Source organism: Cyrtonyx montezumae, unplaced genomic scaffold (genome assembly GCF_038088225.1).
Source record: "Cyrtonyx montezumae isolate F1298 unplaced genomic scaffold, pur_monq_1.0 scaffold_17, whole genome shotgun sequence".
NCBI classification, from domain to species: Eukaryota; Metazoa; Chordata; class Aves; order Galliformes; family Odontophoridae; genus Cyrtonyx; species Cyrtonyx montezumae.
In genome coordinates this window covers 7,114,471-7,139,376 of record NW_027071903.1, presented here as the reverse complement: position 1 = coordinate 7,139,376, position 24,906 = coordinate 7,114,471, and the positions used below count along the sequence as shown (strand labels likewise).

At 43.8% G+C, this 24,906-nt stretch overlaps 1 protein-coding gene across 1 annotated transcript; it reads left to right on the top strand.

Moving 5' to 3' along the window:
* The first annotated feature begins 1,678 nt into the window (after positions 1–1,678).
* Positions 1,679–23,986, top strand: LRP3 (LDL receptor related protein 3). Its single transcript, XM_065733162.1, has 7 exons — positions 1,679–1,923; positions 5,501–5,548; positions 11,652–11,790; positions 19,292–19,500; positions 19,777–20,863; positions 21,716–21,848; positions 22,680–23,986. Exons 1-7 carry the CDS (start codon positions 1,857–1,859, stop codon positions 23,484–23,486), a joined length of 2,490 nt encoding a protein of 829 aa, XP_065589234.1. The 5' UTR covers positions 1,679–1,856; the 3' UTR covers positions 23,487–23,986.
* Positions 23,987–24,906: the final 920 nt, after the last annotated feature.

The following is a 24,906-nucleotide window of genomic DNA, read 5'->3' as shown; positions in this document are numbered from 1 at the left end:
TTCAAAAGTATTCGTTTAACTGAGATATGTGTTGAAAATTGCACTCATGAGCTCACAGGCAAATGAAAACCAGAGTCTAATTAATAATTTTAAACTGTACGGCACCCCAGGCAAATTAAATATGCTTTTCTCTCCTCTTCTAATCACATCACCAGATGTTTAGGTTTGTGCAGCTGTTACCCTAGGTGAGGCATTCACAGCAACAAATACCTGAAATGTTCACTGGCAGCACGTGCTCTGCTGTGTCCCAGTGTCCTGCTCCCTCTCACCATGCCTGTCGCTTTTTGTGTTCCTCTTCAGCCCGCTGTGCTCCTGAGACACCTGCTGCCACATCCCGTGGGTACCTGCGGCTGAGGCTGGGCCAGAGGCGGCCTCGTACCTGCATCGGTGCTGCCGTGGCTGAACAGCTCCCGCACTGCTGGAGGCTCCTACAGCGAACGCCAGTGCAGGTAGACCTTAACGCTGAACGGCAGCCTCTAAGGATGAGTTTCACTTAGAAACTGCATTCTTGTAATGGGAAACTGAGTACAATAATGGATGTTATCGATCAGTCTGTGACGTTGTCTATACCGATCAGTATTTAATATTGATCGGAGAGTCTCTGTGGTAGATGGTATCCCCACAGACACGTCTGCTGTCTCTTGTGTCATCCTTACATTCTGTGGCTGAGTGCTGTTTTCATAAAGCGTGTAGGGAAATTTCACTGTGAGTGCAGTGACCCTACTGCAGGGCTTCACCTCTGCCCTGGCAGGTGACGTGGTGCTTGGCAGCAGGGCCGTTGTTGCAGCAGGGCAGGGATGGTGCTGCCAGCAAGGTGTGGGTGCACAGGTGGGCCCAGTGTTTGTGCTCTGAAGGGAGAAGCTCTTTGTGGAGCGAGTAGCTGCTAGTTAAGACTCCGGAGGAGCGAGGGAAGTGCAGGGAATGCTTTAGGTGGAGTTGACCCGTTGCAGGAAGTCTTCACCGAACGAAGTTCTTCCGTCTTTCGTTATTTTTATGTTCATCTCGCGAAGTTCCCGGCTAACTTTGTTCTGTCTGTAAACCTCCGCGGCGGCTTTGTCCCGTGGCACTGCGAAGGGCTCAGAGCGCTCAGCGGTGCCGCCGTCAGCAGCCCCGCGCTGCGTACCGGCTCTGCCCATCGGCAGGGGGATGCCGCCGTCCCGCCGCGGGGAGCTGCGAGCAGCGGCAGCCAGCGCTCCGGGGTTGCTCTCCGGGCACCGGCGCTGCCGCCGCCCGTCCTGTTTCAAAGCCGTATCGCGTTCCCTTCGGCGAACCGCCGCGGAGGCAAATCCGGCACCGCTCTCCCGGGCCCCGTCCCGAGGGGGAGCTCCGTCGGGCACCGCGGGGCGGCTTCCCCCGGCAGGGGGGGTCGGAGGGCCGAGGCGGCGCTGGGCGCGGCCTCCCGCCACGGCCGGGGGCTCCTCGCAGCCCGCCCGGCGAAGGGGCGCCGCGAGAGCCGAGGTTCGCTATGGCCGCGCTGCGGAGCGGGCCGAGGCGGGAGCGGAGTGCCCCGCGCCTGACAGGAAGCCGCCCGGCCCTCGCCTTCCCTTCCGCCGCGGGCCGCGCTCCGCCTGCCGGCGGCCCCCAGGTGTGCGCGGCGCGGAGCGGAGCGGGGCGGCGCTCCCCTCGTCCTCCGGTCCGAGCGCCGCAGCCGCGCGGCGGGGCTGTCACGTGGTGCGGCGGCGCTGCGCTCCGTCTTCCTCCACCTGCCCCGGAGCGGCGAGCGCGGGCCCGGCCATGGGGCTGCGGCGGGAGGCGACCGCCGCGCCGCCGGCTGCCCGGGCTGCGGGGGCCGGCGGACGGGAGTAGAAGCGAGCGCTTCCCCCCCCGCGCCGGAGGGCTGGTGGCGGCGACCCGCCATGGAGAAGGCGGCGGCCGCGGAGCTCCGGCAGGGCGCGCTGGTGCCGCTCACCGCCATCTGCCTGGGTGAGTGCCGGCGGCCGCTCCCCGCGGGGCACGTCCGGGCACGGGGCCGGGCTGCGGGCACCTGCGCCGGGCCTCCGCGGCACGGCGGACTCGGGGCTGCGTTGCGAGCGCACTGGGGGGAGCGGTGCCGGCGGGGCTGTGCGGGCCCCGGACGGTGTTCCGCCCGGGTCGCGCGTCTTGCTCCTGGGTTGGGTTCAATGCGGTGACCCTGTACAGCGCTTTAAAAAAATAGAAAAGTTTGGACGGCGGCGATGCCCCCGCGGAGTTGGTTAGCGGCCGAGGGGGGGACAGGTATACCGCCGATACTCCGCTCCTCCCGCGGCAGGTGCTGGGCTGTGGCACCGCGGAGACGCATTCCCGACCGCCCGCGGGCAGCCGTTTTTCTGGGGGAAGGTGTTGTTTGTTGGGGGCTTTCCGTTGCTCTGTCCGCAGCCGGCGGCAGGGCCCGGGTGCCTGCCTCAGGGCCTGTGCTGGGCTGATCCCAACTCTTCCGAGGGCTCGGAGTGCTGTTTGATAAACGTACAGCCCACGGAGCTGTGTGAAACCCTCTGCTGCTCGTTGATAAAGCGGGTTTATGTTCGGTAATGCCAAGTGATAGGCAGTATCCGTTACATAAACCATCAGAAGTGGGTGTCTGTGGCCGCACTGCTCATTCTCTTTTCATGGAAGTTCTTTTTTAATGTGAGTGCTTGCCCAGGAAAGTGTGTCTAGTTAAAGGTTGCTCTAGTGACTGAAGACATCTTTGTGTTAACTAAGAGATACAGTGTAGAAAGCCCGGTAAGCTACAGAACAGCTGAAATGTCTTTGTTCGCTTCCACTGCTGTACTGCAGTGACCTTACGAGTTGCCAGAAGTGTGTGCAGTATAAGGGCAGAGCCTGCTGGACCCTTGAGTCTAATATATAAGTTTCAGCCATTTATTTTTCTTGAGGCCTGGTCAGAGCTCTGTTAAACCTTCTGTTTAATAAAAATAGCGCAGTTGTTCTAAAAGTGACTAATACAATTGCTAAAGATCATGTGAGTTCCAGAGTCCAAGCGGGAGCACTTCTTGTCCTTCTTTGGAGGTGATGTGAGGTTGGAAGTTCGGTAGATCTCTGTAGTGCTTTGTCCCTTGCACAGTAGCAAAAGCTGACAGGCAGGGCAGGGAGGAAGCTTCTTAGGTATTCTACTGCAGACCCCACAAGAGCACAGTGCTTTAGCTGTTATTGTGTGATACTTCCTGCTTGCCTGTCCTTTCTGTCTATCGTTGCTTTCAGTTCCTGTTTCTCACTTCTCCACCCCTTCTCCACTTTTACTTTTTGTTCTCCTGGGTCTGTCTGTGGGGTTTGGTGTCTGTGTAGACATTGCTGCAGACCATGGCTGTGTGACCTCAGCCTTGAGCCGAAGCCTGGAGCTGCTTTGTGGCAGCTGTTCTTCATTAAGGCTGTTTTGTTCCTCATAGCTTAGAAATTCTGGAGAATGCAGAAATTTGTCAAGTGGAGAAGCAACCAGAATAGCAGAGCTGGTGTCTCTCCTGGGAGTGCCTCGGGGCTGACTGCAGTGCTCTGATCTGAGGGCCTGAGTGGGAGTGGGGAGCAGTAAGGGACCATGTTGAGGAAAGCACCTAGTGTGAAGCAGTTCTGAAGAACTGTTCTCAACTGCTCGCTGCTTGGTGCAAAAGAACTCAGAAAGGAAAGAGACCTGCAGTGCCAGCCACTGGGTGTTTGTGTAGGGAGAGGCATGCCAGGTGTGTGGAGCTGCCCATCGCTGTCTGCCTGGCTGCACTTGGGTCTGCTGGTTGAGCTGCCCCAGCAGGGAGCTCCAAGAGCAGCGCTTCCACCCTCAAGCACTGTCCTGCTGCAAGTTCCTGTCCTACTGCCAGTTCCTTCCGTAGGGCCCCTGTCAGGAACCTCTGCTTGGAGTTCATGTTCTGTCACATTGGGAAAACTCAGGCAGGACATGTGCAGACGGGCAGTGGCAGAGCCTGGTTGGTAACAGTCAGGCAGAGTACATTCATATTCGTCGGAGCAAAATATTCTAATGTTCATAACATCCGTCGCGTTTGTGACTTAATTGCTGGCTGATGTCTTCTCAGTCTGTGTGTCTGAATTACTATGGTTACAGGAACGGCAGTACTGAATGGCACACAGGGGAAGTTTGTGTCACTGCATCGCTGTGGGCCGGGACCTGAACTGCAGCTCAGGCTCAGGTGCAGAGCTGCCCCTGGCACAGCACAGTGCACTCCCTGATAGGCAGAGCGGTTACGTGGCACCTTGGCCTGGTCGTGTAATAAATGCTGCTGTGCATTAATTATGTAATAAAATTAGCACTGTTAACGTCCTTTGAACGTAGTATTAATGCTTTTGAGTGCAGATGTGTAGCTCGAGCCTGTTTTTTCTCAAGCCACAGCTGTTACTCAGCTGCCATCCTTCCCTTGCACTGTGCCACAGCTTCCTTCCCTTGTGCTGGGCTGTCAGGCTAGAAGGTGGTTGGGGCCAGGGCTGCTGTGCTGTGATGTTTGGTCAGTGCTAAGACAGTGGGGCCCATGTTCAGTGTGTCTCCCTGATACAGAAATAGTGCTCATTGTCACTGGCTTCCAGTCACTGCTGGGAACACAGACAGTTTCTCTTCCTCTTCTATTGTTCATTTTTAATGATGTTTTTTTCTAAACACTTGCTGCAGATTGGCTATAGAAAGATTTAGGACTTAACATATGTGAAATAAAGCCAGCAGGGTTCCTGTCTGGAGTGTTGTGAATTAAGTGTTGGTAACCTTTTAAACCTTTCTAATTTGCTTTAACATTTATCACGTTATAGTAAGCTGTCTGTAGGTTGCAGAACACTGCATTTCACTAACTGCTCTCAGCAGTGTAGTTGCTAGAAAAGGGCCTTGAATCTGTGAGTAAACTCCATTGGAAGTGTGTACGAGCACTGAGCTCTGCAGTAACAGCACTGGAAAAGTTGGTGATGGCACCTCTTCTCAGATAGTTCTAAGCTTGTACTCTCTGTGAGGAGGCTTCTGAGAAAGTGAGGAGCATCTGGAGATTGACCTGGAAGTCAGATGTGAGCAGCAACCACCACCTCAGCTTGTTTTGATTTCACTGACAGACCTTTCTGAACACTTCACTGCCATTGATTAGCCAAGTTAACTATGCTTGCTTTTGCAACTATTTTCAAGGTGACATTTACCTGAGAGGAACAAAATGCTTTATTTAGAGGGGATGCATTTCGAGATAATCTTATTCATTATTTTACAACATGTAAGCTGTTGAAGTGACTAGCTGTGATTATGGATGTTTTAGTGTGATTGTTTTTTCTGTCTTCTCCAATTAATAGAAAAATAAATAAAAAGTTCCACAAAAGTCAGCTGAGTGGGCAGACTCATTGTTTCTCTTGGTAGTGTGTTTGACTGATACTCAACAGACACTGTTGTTGAGAGTTGATTCATATGAATTCTCAGTGTAGATAAGTCGAGTTCTTGTTGGAAGAATGTATTTAATTTATAAAAACATGGCAATGAGCACTTGAAAATGGCAGACTATGAGCTGCTACCGTGTACCACTGGAACTTATATGAACCTTTTTTCTTTTCAACTTTACAGTGAATCTCTTTCTGACTGGGAAAATAGAAAGTGCTGTTACCTCATTAGGTAAGATATACTTTTCTTATTTGTATTTTCTGTTATTTTGAAGTTGTTAATGTTCTTTTGCTGTTTGAAGACTTGTTTAAGCAAAGCAGTATGACTTTTGTTTGAAAAAGGGTAACAGGGACATTTTAGGAAGCTTAGAACTTTTAAATCTTGCTGGAATGGTTATTGGGTTCCTCAGTGTCACTGTGCTTGAAAGAAATCTTAAGCTTGAGGCCAAGGTCACAGTATGTGTTGATGTGTTCGGGGGAAAATCTGTGTTTAGGAGAAGTGCCTGGGAACATCAAGCTGGGGGCAGAGGCCCATTCCCAGAGGAGCTAAAACCAGAATGTTAAGAACATCTTGTGAGTCTTAGAGTGGAAATTCAATCAGAGTCCTGGCACTTAGTATAATTTCCTTCTCTGTAGTAGTACTGTGGCTTACTGACATTACTGGAGCAGTGTAATCAGAGTCCTCTTAGTGATAAGGATCCTCTTGTGCTTTTCAATCCGCAGTCATGTTGGTAGGCATACTTTACCTCTAAAGATGTTACAGCTTAAAACCCAATAACCAAATATGGGAAGCAGGAAAAAAAGGAAATGAGAAAACACAAAAATATTTCTAAGGCAGTGCTTGATTAGCGTGGGAGTCTGAGTGTTCAAATCAACATGGAGTTTTGAGGGAAGATTTAAACTGGGAAAGGATAGTAATTTTATAATCAGGTGACTTCCTTAAGCTTAGTTTAGGGCAGCTTGGATGCTCCACATAAGGTGTGTGTTGTTTGCAACACTATATTTCAATTCTTCTATTACCAAAAGCCCAACATGCAGTCTGTGTCTTGATCTGTTCTGCCTGGATTGTCCTTCGCTTCTGATGGAGTTTGGCAAACCCTGGCTGTGTGGTATTTTAGTTTACAAAGTGCAACTTGAGTGACTGGCCTAGATTGGTACTACCACCTCAGCCTGAAATATGTAACACTTCTTCCAGCTGGGTTTGCTCTTTTCTAATGCTGTCCTTCTGCTAGAAGCAGGGTTGTAACGTTTCACTTTTATTCTTTCAGTATGTGGAAAACCTTACAGTACTGTAGGCTTCATGATTTCTTATCCTGATACATATTTGAGTTACTCTGATTGCTGACATCATAACTGGAGCAGTGTGAAAAATGATCATAAAAGGTCACTGCTATAATACAGTTCCTGTCTTTCTTCTCTTCCCATGTGCTGGAGGGTAACAGGTGAGAGCAGTGCAGTTGCAAGGCAGATAATCCTGCTGGGAACCCTCTTGCAGGAGGTGTTCCTTAGCAGCCCTAATAAAAGTGGAGGGGGGCATTTGCCATCCCAAATGTATCCTGACAAAGCATCTATTAGAGACATATCTTTACAAGAAGGTGCAGTGGGGTTTCTCTTCAGAAAGCTTTCAGTGGCAGAAATAATGATTTCAGGTGAACACAGGTCGAACCATCATCTCAGCTGCGTTTGTACCACACTTCAAGCCATCAAAGCTGTCTCTGCTGAAAGGGAGCAGTCCTCCCACCGTGTCCTCTTCCCCTGCCTGAGGTGAGCAGGTTCTGCTTCTTGGTCCCACAAGGGTTCTGCCAGGTCAGCAAGCTGTGTGCGTGCTGGTGCTGGGGAGCAGCAGTCAGCTGCAGGTTGGATAAAATGAGGGGGAGCCTTCAGACTGCGGGGGTAAGTGATCTGTGCTAAACAGTGTGTGTGAGCACTCCTTGAGGGAGAATTCAGAGAACTCAGGGAGAGTGTTCTGCCAGCCCTGAGGTAGCTGCTAAGGAGGCATCTTAAACGTGAAGTTTTGAGAGAAAGCTCCTTGTGGCTTCTCTTAGTCTGGACCAAATGGTGGAGATGTACCCTCTGTGGCTAGGGCAGGCCCCAGGGCATCACAGAAGGGTGCAAAATGCAGGATTGATCTTGATGCTGGGATCATCTAAAAATTTTGTAGAATAGAACCATTAATGTTGGAAAAGACCACTAAGATCATTTAGTACAACTGTCCATCCATCCCTCCATGCCCATGTCTGTCCATGCTACATCTGTCCTTTTCTTGAACACCTGTAGGGATGGTGGTTGCACCACTTCTCTGGTCAGCCTGTTCCAATGCATTGCCACTCTTTGAAAAGAAATATTTCCAAATACCAACCTAAGCCTCCCTTGATGCAACTTGAGGCCATTAATTCTCATCCAGTCATTATCTCTCGTCCTGTTTATTCCTTCACAGCTTAGTAACCCCAAAACAAACTGTGCTATCCTCTGGTGGAGCTCAGTATCTGTTGCAGTTGCTCTCCCAAAAAATGGGAATAGTACCTGTGTGTAATGTTTTGAAAAATTTCTTGGAAGTTTTTAGTAGCAAGAATTAGTTTCATATTTAACTGTCAGAAGGAATTTATTGCTGTTTGCAGTATAAGAAATCTGTTTGATCGTTACTGAAAGAGCCTGAATAAGATTTTTCTTCTTACCTTAGGATCATCGAATGTCTTGGATTGGAAAGAACCTCAGGGATCATCAAGTTCCAACCCTCCTGCTACAGGCAGGGCCACCAACCTCCAGGTCTGGTACTAGACCAGGTTGCCCAGGCCTCCATCCAACCTGATCTTGAACTCCTCCAGGGATGGAGCACCCACAGCTGCTCTGGGCAGCCTGTTCCAGCACCTCACCACTCTCTCTTTGAAGAACTTCCCCCTGACATCCAATTTAAATCTTCTCTCCTTGAGCTTAATTCCATTCCCCCTTGTCCTATCACTGTCTACCCTTGTGAAGAGTTGATTCCCTTCCTGTTTATAATCCCCTTTTAAATACTGGAAGGCTGTAATGAGGTCTTACAGAGTTCTCTTCTCCAGGCTGACCAACCCAGCACCCTCAGCCTTCTTGATAGAAACTCTGAACTCAAACCTCTTCTGACATTGAAAGTTTTTTTTTTAATCTAATAAAGTTTAATCTTCTGAATTTATTTAAAAAAACAAACAAAATATCATCTCAGTAAGATTTTTTTGGGTTGGTTTGCTTGTCCAGGGATTGATATTCTTATATTATGCTTTTTAATGAAAAAGCCTCCAGGATGTGTGGAAAATGTAAGCCATTCTGGGCTTTTTGTAAATTGAGTTTTTGCTTTGCACATGCGTTTGTGTATAAGAGCACAAACAGTTCTTGCAGAAAAGTTATCACCACTCTTCTGGTGTGTTGTTGCTGATAAGACCATCGTCTAGGAGCATGCTTTTCTATTTAGAGACTTCCCTTTTCCTTTAGGATGTTTTGGCAATTTGAGGTGGCTTTTATTTCCTTAAGGTTGATACTCGGTGTTGTGCTGAAGCCCAACTTACTAACACAACACTGCTGTAGGTATGTGGTTCTGCAGACTTCACACAGGAACTAGGAAGGAAGCTGAGGCTCCTTTGTTGGCACTGACAGTATGGTGGTGTACCCTCATGGTTTTTCTCTTTAGGGTAGGTTTTTCTTTGATGAGATTGTCGCTTATACAGGTGAAAGAACAGCTGCTCAGGAGCAGCGCTTGAACAGTTCGCCTTGTCTGCTAAACAGCAGTCAGTGCACAAGGGAAGAGGCAGAGGCAATCCTTAGGAAGGAGATCTGTTGGTCAGTTGCACATGCTATAGTAATGAGTGCTGACAAGAAATGAAAGGCATCCAAAGCACCTGGCAATTGAAGTGATGTTTGGGTAGACAAGGTAGGAGTTGTGTGTGTGTGTGTCTCCTTCCAGTTTTCCGCAGTGGGCTCAGGGGACTATGCACATACCCTTAAAACAGTGTACGTATGTTTTGGCAGTGTTAAACAGGTTAGTGCCCTGTTAGTTAAGCAGTCCTTGTAAGAGTGAAATAGTTCTCTTTTAATTTTGAATAAAATAAGTCTGAAATGCTTGTTTTGTGGCAGAAGTGTAGAGCTGCTGCAGAGTACTGAGAAACAATGGCCATGGCCAAATGGGCTGCCCTAAGGGGCATTTAATGTCAGCACAGCCCTTACCTTCCTCATTTCTTTAGATTTTCACTGCTACCATCATTCTGTTAAAATGGAAAGTCTTTTTCTTCTGTTTTTCCTCGTCCCATGTTTGTAGCAGATGTGCAGTGTTAATAAGGAAAGGTGTTTCTCTATGAGGAACTTGTCACATTGCACTGGATTTGCTGCTATGACTTAGGAAACTGTGTTGCTGCAGAAGGAAACCTCCTAGTGACATTACTTCAGAAATCGGGGATGTGTCACATAGGTTTTGCCCAGATTTTGTAAATACTTCCTAGAGCTCAGAGGTAAGTATTGGGGAAATTCTCTGCTAAACTGCAATGATGAATATGAGTGAAGGTGTGTGCAGGGAATCAGCACTGTGTCACTGGGAGCCTCTCAGCACGTGAGCTCTAATCAGCTTTGTGTGATTGTTTTGCTCTCTGTGCTGGTGCATTTCTTGTCAATGCAGGCTATTAATCCAGAGCAAGGGCTGGTACGAGGGGAACAGAAATGTTTGTGAGGCTCTGCAGGAAGCCTCTGGATAGTGTTGTGTGCTGTGTTTGTTCTGTGTGCGCATTGTTTCCTTCCCATTGAGAAGTTTCAGTAACTTGGCAGTAGGACATGCACTTCCCTGTTTCTCTTGCACAGCTGCTTGCCTTGGGTTCTCGTGTGCTGCTGTGGTATATTTATGCAGTGATATGTGTGTGGAGGAGCACATCTCAAGGCCTGGGTAGGCTGCTTTGGTGTGGGTAATGAAACGTGTTGAGAGCCTGAGCTGACAGGTCCCGTCGATCTTACATTTGCTTTCTTGTTTCTGTAACCACATCTCTGTATTTTGTCAGTGTTCAGCGTGGAGGCACTGTTTTTAGAAATGTGCCAACAAAGGTTTTCTTGTATTTTAGTAACTGCTTCACTACAAAATATTTGCTTGGAAAATAGATGTTTCCTTGTATTTATGTGTTTGGGAAGTTCTTGTGGTCGTTGAAACTAGTAGGAGTTGTGTACACGTGTTTCAGTGGCATACTCTGTTTGCCTCAGGTAAGCTGCTCACCTTGAGCTTTGTATTCCTATGGCTGTCAGTTGAGAAGTGTTCGCTGTGGACAAAGGGCTGAGCACCAGCCCTGGTTTTCCATCAGATGCTGCAGGCTGGGCTCTGTGGGAGCCCTGCAGTGCCCACATCCGTGTGGCTCTGAACCCAAAACTGTGCATCTATGCCTGACTGTAAGCAATGCTGCAAGTCTGTGATGTGTATCACAGTATGCTTACTGTAAAGTGTAGGCATCCTCTTTGTTTTTCCCTTCATTGCCATCTTTATAAGCTGGGAGAAATAAAACTTGTCAAAAATGGGAATGTTCAGCTGTAATCCATAAGCCATGCTCCAGATAGTCATCTGATTTAAAAATAGTTTTAAATATGTATTTGGAGAGTGTTCAGAATAGCTTTTGCATTACAGAGAATTTCCTCTCTCATAGTCTGCTGAGAGTACATCTTCCCAGCAGAACAGCTTTCCCACTTGTCCTTGGAGCAGTTCACTTTCATTTTTGAATTGCTTAATTACAAATTATAAGTATTTGATGCAGCTTTGATTGGCCTGCAGCTTTCCATTGGAAGATCTGAAAAGGCTTTGAAAGTACCGAGCTTTCCCTTTCCAGAAAGTTGCTTTTATCTGTGGGAGTTCAGGAGGAATTTTGAGTACACAGGAATCTTCATTGAAAGCATTTGATGTCGAAGTCCAGTTAACTTTTAGCCTTCTTTAGTTGGTTTAACCGTGATGCTCTTCAGGTCTGCCATACGGTTAGGAGAGGGAACATATCCAGGTACAGGTTGTGGCAAAATGAGCTTTTAGGTACTGAATGTGGGTCTTCTCCAGTTGGTGAGTGTCAGTCACATCCAGGCTTTGGGCAGCTGTTACAGAGAATTTCTGTGTTACATCCTCCCTTGCAGATCTGTGCAGCGGTATTGCTTGTAGCCTTTGGTAAATTCATACAAGGTTATGCTCGTCTGCAGTTCAGGTGGGTGCTTTAATTAAAAACTGGGCAGGGAAGAAAGCAATAAGAGGATGACTTTCATTTGTCTGCAATCCTCAGCAATTGATGAAAGCTCTTGTAGCTAATGTGAGTTGTTGATTAGGCAAAGCAGTAACAATATTTTTTCTCTCTTATTAACAGTTGCTTGCAGTGGAGAACTTGAACAGCACACAGAGAGACGGGGAGTCATCTATAGTCCTTCCTGGCCACGAAACTATCCTCCAGCAGTGAACTGCAGCTGGTATATTCAAGGAGATCGTGGAGACATGATAACAATTAGGTATGGTTTGTGATACTCTGTGGGAATAATGGGTTGTTTTGCTGAAATGAAGCTGTATGTATTGATCTGATATGACAATATTGAACTGTTTGTCAGAGCTACCAAATGGTTGAAAGGATCACAGTAAACTTGGTCATACTGGAGCATGGGTTGCAGGTTGGGCACTTGCATTTCATATATATTGTGCTCTCACTTCTGTAGGTTACTTCCGACATCCATGAAGATATATGCAGGTCACTTGTAGTCTGTTAGTGTTTTTGTCTTCATAATACCTACCTGTTAGATTTCATCTGCCTTTGATAGATGATGAGGTGGAAAGCAGTGTTATATTTACTCAAATTGAAGTTTCCTTTCTCTTAATTGCCTATAAATAGGAGTATAGGGATAGGTGAATTCTGTAGAACCTGAAGCAGCCTCAGTTAGGATACTTAGGTTTCTTGGAGCAAATTGACAGGTGAAGGTAATGATTTCTTATTGACACTTGTTAAATGAAAGACATGCTTTTTAATGTAACTTTTATTTCTAACAAAATTAAATAATAATTAGTATTTGTAGCACAACTTCAGGTAATAAAACTGCTCAGAAAAGACTGCAATATATTATGAATGGTTTAGTGAGGATTTTTAGTCTATAATATCAACTTAATGTGAATTTAATTAATTTCTCTTAGCTAATTGTAGTATTCTTCTCAAACCAAGAACTGCTTATTTAAAAAAAGAAAACAGCAAACAGGAAAAGTTTTTTGTTTGCTTTTTTTAGTACTGTTGTATTTGACACCATCTGCTCATTCTTTGCTCAGCTGCTTAAAAGGACTGCAAACCACTTCAGCTGCAGATGCTCAGCAATTAAAAACAAATCTGCCACAGATGGAATAATAGGAGGGCTCCACCATCCCTAGTCCAAAATAGGATGTACTCTTCAAAAGTAAGGAAGTAGATACCTGCCAACATTTGAGCACCATAAATAGAAACGTGCTTTTAAATCCCATTAAACTGTATTGGACTTGAGGAATTTGTTTTGAAGCAGAGATTGTTGGAAGCTCTGAGAAGGTGTATAAATGAGACCCAGGACTTGGCTCTGGAGAATAGTACTGCAGTTTGTGCTGTGAAAACGTTTTAGAGCTCCTAGTTAGGATTCTCTTTCACAGGTATGAATGTAATGGAAGGTAAAGAATTGAAGGAAAGTGGAATGAGGAAACCAGTAACTGTACACGGCTTGAATGTGTGCATTAACGATAGTTTTGAAAGATGTCTTTCTAATGGGTTTGTTTTCTGTCACTGGATACAAAGCCATATCCTGCCCTCATCTGCACATGCAAACAATGGGAGCTGTGTGTTTACATCCTAGGGAGTAGTTTGCCTTGTGGGTAGCAGGCGTGTTGTAGTGCTACGTTTCTGACTATAAATGTCCTTGGAATGATTCACTGCAGTGTAGGAAATGCAAAATGTTACAGCATCTGAGAATTTCTGTAGAAGGTTGTAGCCCTTGTAAGATCAAAGATGTAAAAGCAGCAGCTGACTTTGCCTATGCCATGCCAGCCTAGGAAACTGGAAAACAGATTTCAAATAGAAACATTTTTTTCTCTTGACAGTGGGGTATGTTGTCCTAGCAGCGTGCTTACAGGAGCATAAAAATATTCCTAGGAAAATAAAAAATAAAATTAAAAAACATAATTCTTATGATGAGATCTAGTTTTGAATGGAGTTAGAAAGCAAAACAAAAACAGAAACATCACCACCTTTGTGTTACGTTGTACTGAAAGCATTTTCTTTGATCTTGAAGTCTCATTGACGGTATGACAGCAGTGTTATGTAAGTAGCATATTTGGCATACAGCAGGAGTCATCAAGGGATAAAATTGCAACTGAAAGTAGTTTGGATTTCTAAAACGTGCAGTTGGTGGTCATTTTTTTTTGTAAATCCACTATTCAGCAGCTTTTAGTAGAACAGTACACAGATGTACACGTGGATGTGACGTGCTGTCTCCTGTGGATGTGTCCTTTCGAAGCTTGGTTTTGATATCTACCTTTTGTATTTGTGTTGATTATCTTCGTATCCTCACATTTCCACACTTATTGTTTTGCTTTACAGTTTACTTTTTAGCAATCTTTGGGGGAATCTTCACAAGAATGGGAAGTATGTTTTTCCTGCTTATTGGTTATGCATATTTCCATCCTTTCTTTCAAGTTTGTTTCTGATAGAATTGTGCCGTTGAGACCTGGGAACAAGTGTTCAGCTGCTCTTTTCCAGGATTATGTTGTCACCTGATTTTCAGATAATGAGTCAGTGAGTTATTGTTTTGGAAACTGCTTGTGGTTTTTTTTTTCCTCTTAATTTCTCTCTTTTTAGGTCTTATTTTCATAGAATACAATGTATAAGTCCTGTAAGATCAGAGAGATGTCAAACCCTGTAAGATCAGAGAGATGTCAAACCCTTTAACTACTTTTTTGCACCATCCTTTACCGGCTGAATTTGTTTGTTTCCTCCTACCTGAGGAAAAGATGAAGATTATTTTTATTTGTCAGTTGCCTGTATCTGATTGTTGGAGTTCTCCTTGATGTGGGGACAGTATAAATATTTGTATTTTATCACAGGAATTAATGAGACAGATTAAAATGTTCTCCACACGTAGGATAAGAGGGTAGAGAAGTTCTTTACTTAGTGACCCTCTCAAGTTCGTTATTAATCGATGGAGCTTCATTGGCTTTCACTTCAGTGGTTTGTGTCACTGGTTTGGGAGGGGAAAAGAAAAGGTACCATCCCAGCTTCATATTCTGAATAAAGCTGAGGTGTGTCTGTGTCAGGACTTGCTGGTATGTATTTATATGAAAAATTCAAGGAACCATTTTGTAATATATTTACTGAACTCACAGTGATTCAGAATTTGACATTAATTGGAAAAACTGGTAATAACCATATATTTAATTAAGTTTCTTGTGCTTTTGAGAAACCAACCATATCCCCTGCCTAACGTTGCAGGGTTGGTGCTTGGAAGTGGGGAGCAGAACAGAGCTTTCCTGACTTCCGGGTCCTTTTGCTTCAGTGGGTAAACAGAAGTTTTTAATGAGCCAATTAAGTCATCAGTTGTTAGCAATCTGCACTTGCTGTGAGAAGCTGGCAAATAGAATTAACTTTTCTTGCTTAATTGGCCACTCTGATTTATTTTGTGACTGTGCTCTACTAATTTACCCATAATATTTATTCTCTAAATTTAATGACTTTGGAGGGCCAAATTGGACATTTTTTTAATTCCTACTTGTATTCAGGTTTTACATCTGCTGGGTTTCAAGCATTTAACCATTCTTGTTCATATTCACAATCATCCCATGTTTATTTTGTTAAGATTGTTTTTCCCAGCTTCGAATTTGCATTTGGTTGTGCTTAAATTGCACAGAGGGTTGTAGGGGATTCCTCTCATTATTTATAGAAGTGCTTTTTTGTAATTATTATTATTATTTTTTAATATAGTGGCTACTGCTCTTTCCAGTGCAGATGCCAAAAATCTCTAGTAAGGATTAGTTTTGCAGGTAGTCTGTTTTTCTTAATTACAGAGTGCATTTGACTGTTTATGAATTGGTTTAGTGAAGTTCTCTCCAGGAATTTACAAATACTTAACAGTTAATAGGTGAATATTGTTGTAGGTTACTGTTGCTTTGAGTAATGTTACAGGCTAGATCTGATCACAACCAGTCCTGTAATTCCCTGCAAGTTCCCAGAGTCCTGCTCTGGACTGTTGGAGTGCTGGAGGTAACCCGTTTCCAATAACAATACCACTTGAAGAAGAGTGAGATGATTTCACCTATTTCCGCAGCATTCTGTAAAAGACAGCGTTTGTCCATTCCCACTGAATTGTTCTGATACTTGGGATTTGAATGCTCCCAATGTCTAATTGACTGTTCCTGTACTTTTGTATGCTACTATTATTATTTTAAAAGGAATTAGCAGTGGAAGGGATGTTCTCCCCTACTTACACTCTACTGCTGGGCTGATACTTTTGGCAGAAAAATTTGTATTCCAGTTTGAAGAAGTTCAAGTGAATGAGTAAATGCTCCCATGCTCTATTTTGTGGATAGTAGGATTAAATTATTCTTCAGAAGACTACAACAGCAACGCTAGATCTAATTACAGATGATGAAAGCAGTTAAGTAGCGGAGGTTGAATGTCCTATTCAGAACTCCTAGGTAAAATAAATCAGTAGGCTATTTAATGTCAGATCAATATGGCAGAAGCATTTTTGCACAAAGCCTCGTTGAAAATTGATTGTAAAGTGAAAACCAGTTTTCTGTATTTATACATGCACGTGCATGTATATGTGTTACTTCATATTTTAGTATGAGTTGTTTCTTGTGAGGTTGACTGAAAGTCCATTCAAATATATCATATCTTTGGTCTTGAGGGAAATCACCATCAATTTAGATGGGAAAAAATGTGCTTCGATTGACAGCAATATAATGTAAAAGGATGCTTGTTGAAAGTTGTTATAGTGTAACAATGCCTTAATCAAAGCAAAATTTGTTTAAATTGGAGTCTGCATGAAATGTAACACAATTGTTTTGACTTTGCTTTTGCCTTCAGAAGAAATTTTGTAACTGCTATGGTAGAACACTTACATTTTAATAAACAGTTTCTCTGAAGTTTCAAACTTTCAGGCACCAGAACGTGGTTGAGGTGCTTCTAACTTGTGAGAGAGTTTGTTCTTGTGAATGTTCTTTATCTCCCTTTTCTGAATACTGAGCCAGTTGCTTCAGTAGCTCATGTGTTGCAGTGAGGTATTGCATGCTGGTGTTCTCAGCGAGGCTGTTAAATGTGAGACCTTCTTTCAAGTAGATTCTGCTTCACCACTCATGTAGTTGGATGGCATTGTGCCTAACGCTTGTGGAGAAGTGTGGGATTCTGTTCTGAGTCTCAGATTCACAGCTGATATTCAGGAAAATCAGTTATCCTCTGTATGTTCCTGCTTTGAAAGGTGGGACTGAAGTTTCTTCATCCTCACCTCTTCTCCACCCTTTATTATGAATCATCCTCCCTTTATTGGTAGTGCACAATATAACATATATTGGTAAATATCTACAAATACAGGCTGGATTGCTCATTTGCCAAAGAGTATGCAAACCTAGCATGAGTCCAGTTGAATATTTTTCTTCTTCTTTTTTTTTTTTTTTTGTGAATCTTGGAAGTGTTAGAGCTTTTCCTCCAGGAAAAAAAAAAAAAAAAAAAAAGAAACAACCCAACCACATTCTTGTGTAAAATGCAGAGAACTCCCTATATAGACATGTTCTCCTTGGAGTCTGTGTAACAGCACTGATGGGAGAGTTACCTCTATGAGCAAAATTAACTCTTTTCAATGCAGCAGGGAAAGTGAGCGAGCTTTGAGACCTGGCTGCAGTGCTGGGAGCTGCGCAGGGTAGGAAAACAAATTGCTCAGCTCTATAAGGTTGTTCTGTAAGACACATCTAAAATCTCCATAGAAGTGAGTTAGAAGATGTAGTAAATGATCGCATTTGTTTCACACAGCCATGAATTTTTCTGGTTATTTTTCTCCCCCTCTGCTCCCAAATTCTGAGCTTCTGTTACTTGATATAGTGACTACTCCCTTTTGTTACAAATGCTGGGTGGATGGCTATTTCCAATAATTACCATGAAAATTCTTTGTGACGAGAAAAAACTACAAATAATTTTCCAAGTAGATGATAGAAACTCTTCTTGGTGTCTGATATCTAAGAAAAAGAAAGAGGAACCAACGTTGGAGCTCAGTAATGCTGTCTCAGATCTCTCGCAACAGACTTCATGTGGGTGCCGGCAGTTTCATAGCTGCTGAGTGCAACTCCTTTTCACTCTGTAGTGCCTCCTTGTATGCTTGGTCATTAAGAAGTTTTTGTAGAACACCTGGGACAGAAATTCTTTGCAAGGTTTGATATGTAATTTTTTTATTCTGACTTCAGATTCATGTAAAACTCCCTTGCAAAATAGGCTGTTTTGAAAAGCTTGGTGAGATCACTTACGTAACAAAGAACTCGGTACTGTGGGATATTTCTTCCTGGCTGGACTGATATGCAGAGCATAACAGGAGAAAAAGAGTTAGAGAAGAGTTGGGACGTAGTTGTTTCCAACAAGTTGTTGAACACCTTTTAATTTCAATTTTAATTTAATGTTTTCAGGGCTCTGTTATTTTTCGTTCTCATCTTGAAAACTCTGCAGAAAAAATTTATCAAGTCAGTACATTTGGCAGAACTCTGGAGTGTGTGTAGGCCTGAGCTGCCTCTAAAATGATCGGCTGGTTTACAAAGTTGCTGCCCTTTCACCTTCAAAGGGCAAGATCTGGCAGACTTCTGCAGCCTTTTGTAAATACTCTGTGGTATCAGAAAATTTTCTTCCATTTATCTTTTTTGAATACTTGTTCCTCTGTTTCTGAGAAGTCCTTTGTGGAAGGAGGTTCCTATTTCATAGCAGTTTTTCAGTCTTTCTGACTTTTTCTGTTCAGGTGTTTGCATGGAGTATACACAGGCTTCTACCAATTTAATTGTGTGTAGTTGAGGTATGTGAAAGAGGAACACAATACATTTCTAAGCCTCCTGAACAATGTGCCCTTTCACAATGAGGAGTGCTTCTTCCTACAAAGCTGTTGTCACTACAGATTACTGAATGCAAATGTAATCTGTTTCATCAGTGTGAACAAACTACCAGTGTGGTTCCTGAGCTCCAGGTTAGGAGGTGTTATTTGGATACGTTCAGTGTTCTGCAAACAGTTGGGACACCTTTGCTGTAGGTAAGCTGCTATTGAATAGCCATTGGCCTCGGGTCAGCAGGAGAGCTGGATGTTTGACTGTGAAAGGTTATAAGCTCATTTGCTCTGCATTTGCATTCCCAGAAAGGAAATGTGTTATTCTTTGAACTAAGAAATCATACAGTTAGAGAGACTTGATGTTCCATTTCCCATATTGCTGTTCTTGACTTACCCTCTCCCTGCTTATCCCCAGCTTGAGAAATAGTTTTTTTTTCTTGCTTCTTTGTCATCTTAGGGTTCTTTGTATTGCTTTCTATTGTTCTTATTCCAGTACAATAGTTTCCAATCTCATGCCATCTTTTAATAGCTTCCAAGGTTGGAAAAGAGCATTAAAATCATTTATTATGCTCCCATATAATGTTTTTTGCTATTTTTTCTTTTACTTAGATCTATGTTTTAGGAAGTAGTTTCGCTTACAGGCTCTGAATAAAAGATTTCTTTCAGCTTTTGGAGCTACTTGGCATGCTGTTTATGCCAGTGAGATGGGTGCTTTTCCAAATTGGGATTATTTGAGTGCTATGTTTGTGTGTACTCAAGGTAGTGGAGATGTTTCATTATCTTTGAATGTGATCTCTTTATGTCAGCTCTGCTTGTGCAGAAACTCAACTGCTACAGTCTGTTTTTTTGTTGTTGTTTGTTTTTTTATTTTTTATTTTTGCTGTTTGACTGATGCAGATAAATATCTTTTATTACTTTTGTTTTCTTTTGTTTATAACAGTTTTAAGAACTTTGATTTGGAAGAATCTCAGAAATGTGCAGTAGATTGGTTGATGATTGGCCCATCTTCCAAGAGAGAGGAGTACAAAGTGTGTGGATCTTCCATACCTCCATCTTTCATCTCTGCAAGGGATCACGTTTGGATATTTTTTCACTCAGATGCATCAAGCTCAGGACAGTCTCAGGGATTTCGCCTTTCTTACATTAGAGGTAAAACCTTACAGTTTTACTGGCTTTGCTTACACTAGTAAAACATGAAGGCAGTAGTGTTTTTTGATGACAAAAGTCTTGGGGCCAGCCTTGATTTCTAAGCTGTTAGCGTGGTAACACTGATATTTTTTCCAATTTGCTTCTAAATGGTTTTCCTGTATTTTATTGGCCTGACCTATTGTCTTGTGACACGCAGAGGGTAGATATTAAAATGTGACATTGAGTGGCTATGAAAGTTTTGATACTGACTTTTTTTCTGCTTGTCCTTTTTCGCAGGAAAGATCGGTCAGGCTGCGTGCCAGTCAGATGAATTCCATTGTGCAAATGGGAAGTGTATTCCCAGTACTTGGAAATGTAATTCCATGGATGAGTGTGGGGATAACTCAGATGAGAGAAACTGCACTGTCCCTCCAACAGAGCCTCCATCCAGCATCTGTCCCTCAGGAACATTCCAGTGCAGTGTAGCCCGCTCCACCAAGTGCTTGATGAACGAGCTGAGGTGTAATTCAGTTAAAGACTGCAGTGATGGTTCAGATGAAGATAATTGTCCTGATCTTTCCTGTGGCAAGAAGCTGGGTAATTTTTATGGATCTTTTGCTTCACCTGACTTATTCCGTGCTGATCACAGCAAATCAGACCTTCGTTGCACATGGTATGTGGATACACAGGATAATCGACACGTTCTGTTGCAGCTTGATTTGCAGTTGGGCTACAATGACTACGTAAAGGTGTATGATGGCATTGAAGAGAGAGGCGATAAATTACTGCAAACATTTTCGTTTCACAACAACAGGCATCCAGTGAGCGTGGAGTCATCAAAAGGCCAGCTCACTGTCTCATATCATGCTCGCTCTAAGAGCACTGGCCATGGGTTCAACGCAACCTACCAGGTGAAAGGTTATTGCCTTCCTTGGGAGCACCCCTGTGGAAGTGATGAGGAGTGTTTCACAGATAAACAGCATTGTGATGGCTGGTGGCACTGTCCAAATGGCAAGGATGAGGAGAACTGTCCAGCTTGCCAGAAGAATGAATACCCATGTGAAGGAAACAGTGGGCTTTGCTACTCAATACTTGACCGCTGTAATAACCAAAAGAACTGCCCAGATGGCTCAGATGAAAAAAACTGCTTTACTTGCCAGCCAGGGAACTTCCACTGTGGCACAAATCTGTGCATCTTTGAGACTTGGCGCTGTGATGGCCAAGAAGACTGCCAAGATGGGAGTGATGAGCACAACTGCCTGGTGATCGTTCCCAGGAAGGTCATCACAGCTGCTCTGATCGGGAGTCTTGTGTGTGGCCTGCTGCTGGTGATAGCACTGGGTTGTGCATTTAAATTATATTCTCTGAGGACCAGAGAATACAGGTACATAAAACCATCCTGTTTTTATTGATGCTTTAGTAGCTGAATGTGTATTCCTTTGCTTAAATGAGGAAAAAAGTAATTTGTTAACAAGAGAATTTGGAAAATGCTGTCAAATTTATGATAATTAAGTAGTGCTCACTGCACTAGGCTTAGAGAAGAGTAGTTAGGATTTTCAGAGGTAGGGAAAATGTCAGCTCTTCTGTGATCTATGGAAAACACGCATCTATTGTGTAGCCAGGCAGAACCTGAATCTAACAAATAGCAAAACTGTTCTGAGAAATCTCCTTTCTGTGCCTGTGCTTTGTATGTTTGCACAACTGAGGTAGTGCCTTTTTGGAGAAAGTCATAAAAGACTTTCTTGTGTCTGTCTCTTGTCATACACACCAGCTTTGTGTCATGCTGGTGACATCCATGTTTTGAGCACATTCTGCTTTATGTTCTCACATGATCAAATCTGAAGGAGCTGGAAAAAAAGCTGACGTGTTGTGCTCTGGGAGCCCTTGTGCCTTGGTTCTGGCAGGACAGCTGCAGGGCCTGCCCACGGTGTGTGCCTGTTCCAGGGCTTAATGTTGTACCCTCCAAAAATATTCAGAACAAGTTAATGCTTTCGTTGTGTATGTTGGCCTATTGGAAAACATTCAGTTACTACAGAGTCCAAACCCAGGGTCTGGGTTTGCTGATTTGATTCACTGTTACTGTTACTCATTTTGTTTATTGTAGTGTCCTGATGAGGTTTTTCACTGAGCCTTGGTAAAGCTTTGCCTTTTTGCTGCTAGTTTGAATCCCTCTGCACTTTGTGCAGAGACAAGGCAGGGCAAACTGACTGCTAGGTCTCTTTGGTTCTGTTCCCAGAGCGTTTGAGACCCAGATGACACGACTTGAGGCGGAATTTGTGCGGCGGGAAGCTCCACCTTCCTATGGGCAGCTGATTGCACAAGGACTGATCCCCCCAGTTGAAGACTTCCCTGTTTACAACGCATCACAAGTATGGTGACATGGGTGCTGATGAATCTAATAGCAGCCAGACTACTACAAGTTAAAATTGATTTGGAACTGCGTTCTTTCTATAGCAGTGAAGCTGTGTTAACTATGTGGAAATGCTTTTACTAAAATATATATGTTTTACTTTGAGCTGTAGAATCATAGTCGTGTATCTTGGTGCTGTGGATAGTTTTGAACGCACGAGATGTGTTTGCTAGGGAACTGCAGTCAGAAAAAACACATGCTGTATTGCTGTATTTCAAGGTAGAATGAACAGAGACAGAGGAAGTGATTTTTTTTTTTTAAAGACTTTCCAAGTTGAAACAGTGATATCTGAAGTGATAAGAAAGTAGGTCTCAATCCCAGAATTTCCCAAAAATACTGCTAAATTTTTACTTACAAATACATTACACTGGCAAGCCATTAATTCATACTGGTATTTTACTGTTGAGTTCTCAAAAATCTCTCTCAGACTGTTAAAATTATCCCACTGTGGTACAGTTCTGAGTGCGATAAAGCTCTCGTAGCTTGTTACTCAGGTACAGTGGTACTGTGCATTTGCCTTTCTCCCCTCTTACCAGGTTTTGAGGCTCCTCTGCTATTGCTGACAGCAGAGGACTTAGAGTCTATAGTCTACTCTTTGGTGGTGGTCTGATAGAAGATGTTTGCCCAGCAAGATGCTTCACAAGAACAGATCAAACTTAATACAGAACGCTCTGTGATATTTTTTGAATTTCTGAATATTTCTGAATTCTCTTAAAAGGGAGATCTTAGTGAGCAAGCTATGGGAGGAGTCTCTTGAGTGTGTGCTAAATCAATTACATCTGTGTGACAGGCCTCCGTGCTGCAGAACATCCGAACAGCTATGAGGAGGCAGATGAGACGTCACTCATCACGACGAGGCTCGTCTCGGCGGCGCCTTGGCCGGCTCTGGAACAGACTCTTCCACAGACCTCGGGCACGGGGACAGATCCCGCTCCTGACGCCTGCCCGGACTTCGCAGACAACGTTGGGTGATGGAATCATCAACCATGCTGATGGGGCTATTAGAAGTCCCCTGCCTTCACCTGAAGGACCTAGTTTAGCGGCAGATACCCGTGCCAGTGGCCAACAGGAAGCTGGATGTAGCAGCTTGCAGCCAGAAACTGAAATCACAGAGCCATCACCTTCGAATGTCTTAGAGAACACTTGCATAGCTGCACAAGCAGAGCCTGAGTCTGGACATGCTGATAAATCTTTAGGTGCTGAGACAACAGGCAATGAGCTCAAGCAGCCCAGTAAAGTGGAATCAGGAAAGGCTTTCAGAGATCCTTTGTCTGAAAGTGTCACAGAAACGATCCGTGAAGGGTCAGCATCCAGAAGGACTGTCCCAGAGGGCAGTAATTTAAGTAGAAGTCATCCACCGAGTGAAGAGCCATGTAGGTTACCCTTAAAAAAGTGGGAGTCTGCTTATTCAGACAGCCCCATGAATGTTAATATCCAAGTGGATGGACAAAACCCATGTTGCCCTAACTCTCATCGGGAGGAGCCTTTGGGTATTCATGCGGCTTGTCGCCATTCTGTGGAAGTGCCAATGTTAGAGTCCTCTTCTCCCCTCTCTGAAATCAATACAAGTGATGATGAGTCTTTACTTGTTTGCTAGTAGAAGCTTTTGTTTTGACCCTGTAAATTTTGTAATTTCATTGTTTATATGACTGTGCACTTTGATTTTGGGTGGTTTGTGCTCTCAGCTTTGTCCATGAAAACCAGTGTGCTTTAATCCCCAGGGAGTACAATGCAGGACTAAATGGGACAAGTTTTTCTTTGTTGCTATTCCTGAAACTCCAATGGGGTAGTAGGCCAGTATGTGATATCAGGAGCTAGGAGAGCAAGAATGTGTCATTGTAGTTGGGAGGTATCTCCCTTGTTCATTTTTTCTGTGCTTTATTTACTTTCCATTCAGGGAATTTGTATTTCTTTGCTTTTCAAGTGGTCTTACAGAAATTAACACTGTTGGAACTTGGGGCAGGCTCCAGTTGTGACTGTGAGTACCAATCAATGAGAAATAACATTGTCCTTTTAGGCATTGTTATTTAACTAAAATTTAATAATTAAGTGTCATTAAAACTGTTGGGAGGAAATAAAATCCTTTGTAGTGCCCTATTTCTAGAAGTTGTTTGCTTCCTTTGTTCCCTTCAGAAATGTATTGATGGCTGTGTATATCTCGAAACATCCACTAGAACCAAAGTTTCTGTATAGGGTGTGCGGAATATTCCTGTCTGCAGTGGCGTTATAGGAAGGGATCAGCAATGTTCAATACAAGTGAAATGCATTGAGCCCCATTTGCAACTGTTTTTTTCTGTTATATATTACTCTTTTCAAAGTGATGTTGCAAAGGTTGAAGAATTGCTTCCTGTCTTCCTGTCTTTTTCCTCTCCTCCCTTCTGATTTCAGGGACTTTTACGATTACACCACTTTGGTTGTGCTCTGAAGGTTTCTGAGGCTCTACAGCTGGCTGCAGTAGGAAGCAATGAGCACTTGGTAACTGTCAGGATTGGACTCTTTATTTTGTAATGAAATCTACGTCACAGGTTTGCTTACAAATCTGCTATCTCGGTGCAGCTTTTTGAAACTTTTTCTAGACGATTTTAGGGGTTTGCATTTACTTTCTGTTGAGCACTGAAGTAGGACAGTGCCAGTTTCAAAGCTGACATTGTGAAAGTTGTATACTGCTTTAAATTAGTGACTTCTTTTTTGTTTTTATTTTAGAGTGCAATTAGAAGCAAGCAAGTTATTTACATGGAAGGAAGGTGATATTGCTTAAGCAGGAGTGACCTGGTGCAGAATCACAGCTGGTTATGGTCTGATAGTTTGGCCCTGCTGCAATGAATAGGATGGTGCCATGAACCAGCATGGGCCAAGCTCCCCCGTGCCCTTTTAGGAGTTCTGCTTCAGTCCCTTGGTGAGGCAGTAAGAAACTAACATGTTACATACAGAAATTAATAAAGAAGTTATCTCAGCTGCTCCTCTGTAAGTATCCAAGTGCTTTGATGCTGTTTAATGCTGTAGGAATTCAAGTTGCC

What these genes read in the sequence shown, in the direction of transcription:
- LRP3 (XM_065733162.1), top strand. Translation starts at nt 1,857, where the DNA reads ATGGAGAAGGCGGCGGCCGCGGAGCTCCGGCAGGGCGCGCTGGTGCCG. An exon ending in CTGAGGACCAGAGAATACAG is followed by an intron (nt 20,864 to 21,715) that starts GTACATAAAACC and finishes TTCTGTTCCCAG; the next exon opens with AGCGTTTGAGACCCAGATGA. An exon ending in CTGTTTACAACGCATCACAA is followed by an intron (nt 21,849 to 22,679) that starts GTATGGTGACAT and finishes TCTGTGTGACAG; the next exon opens with GCCTCCGTGCTGCAGAACAT.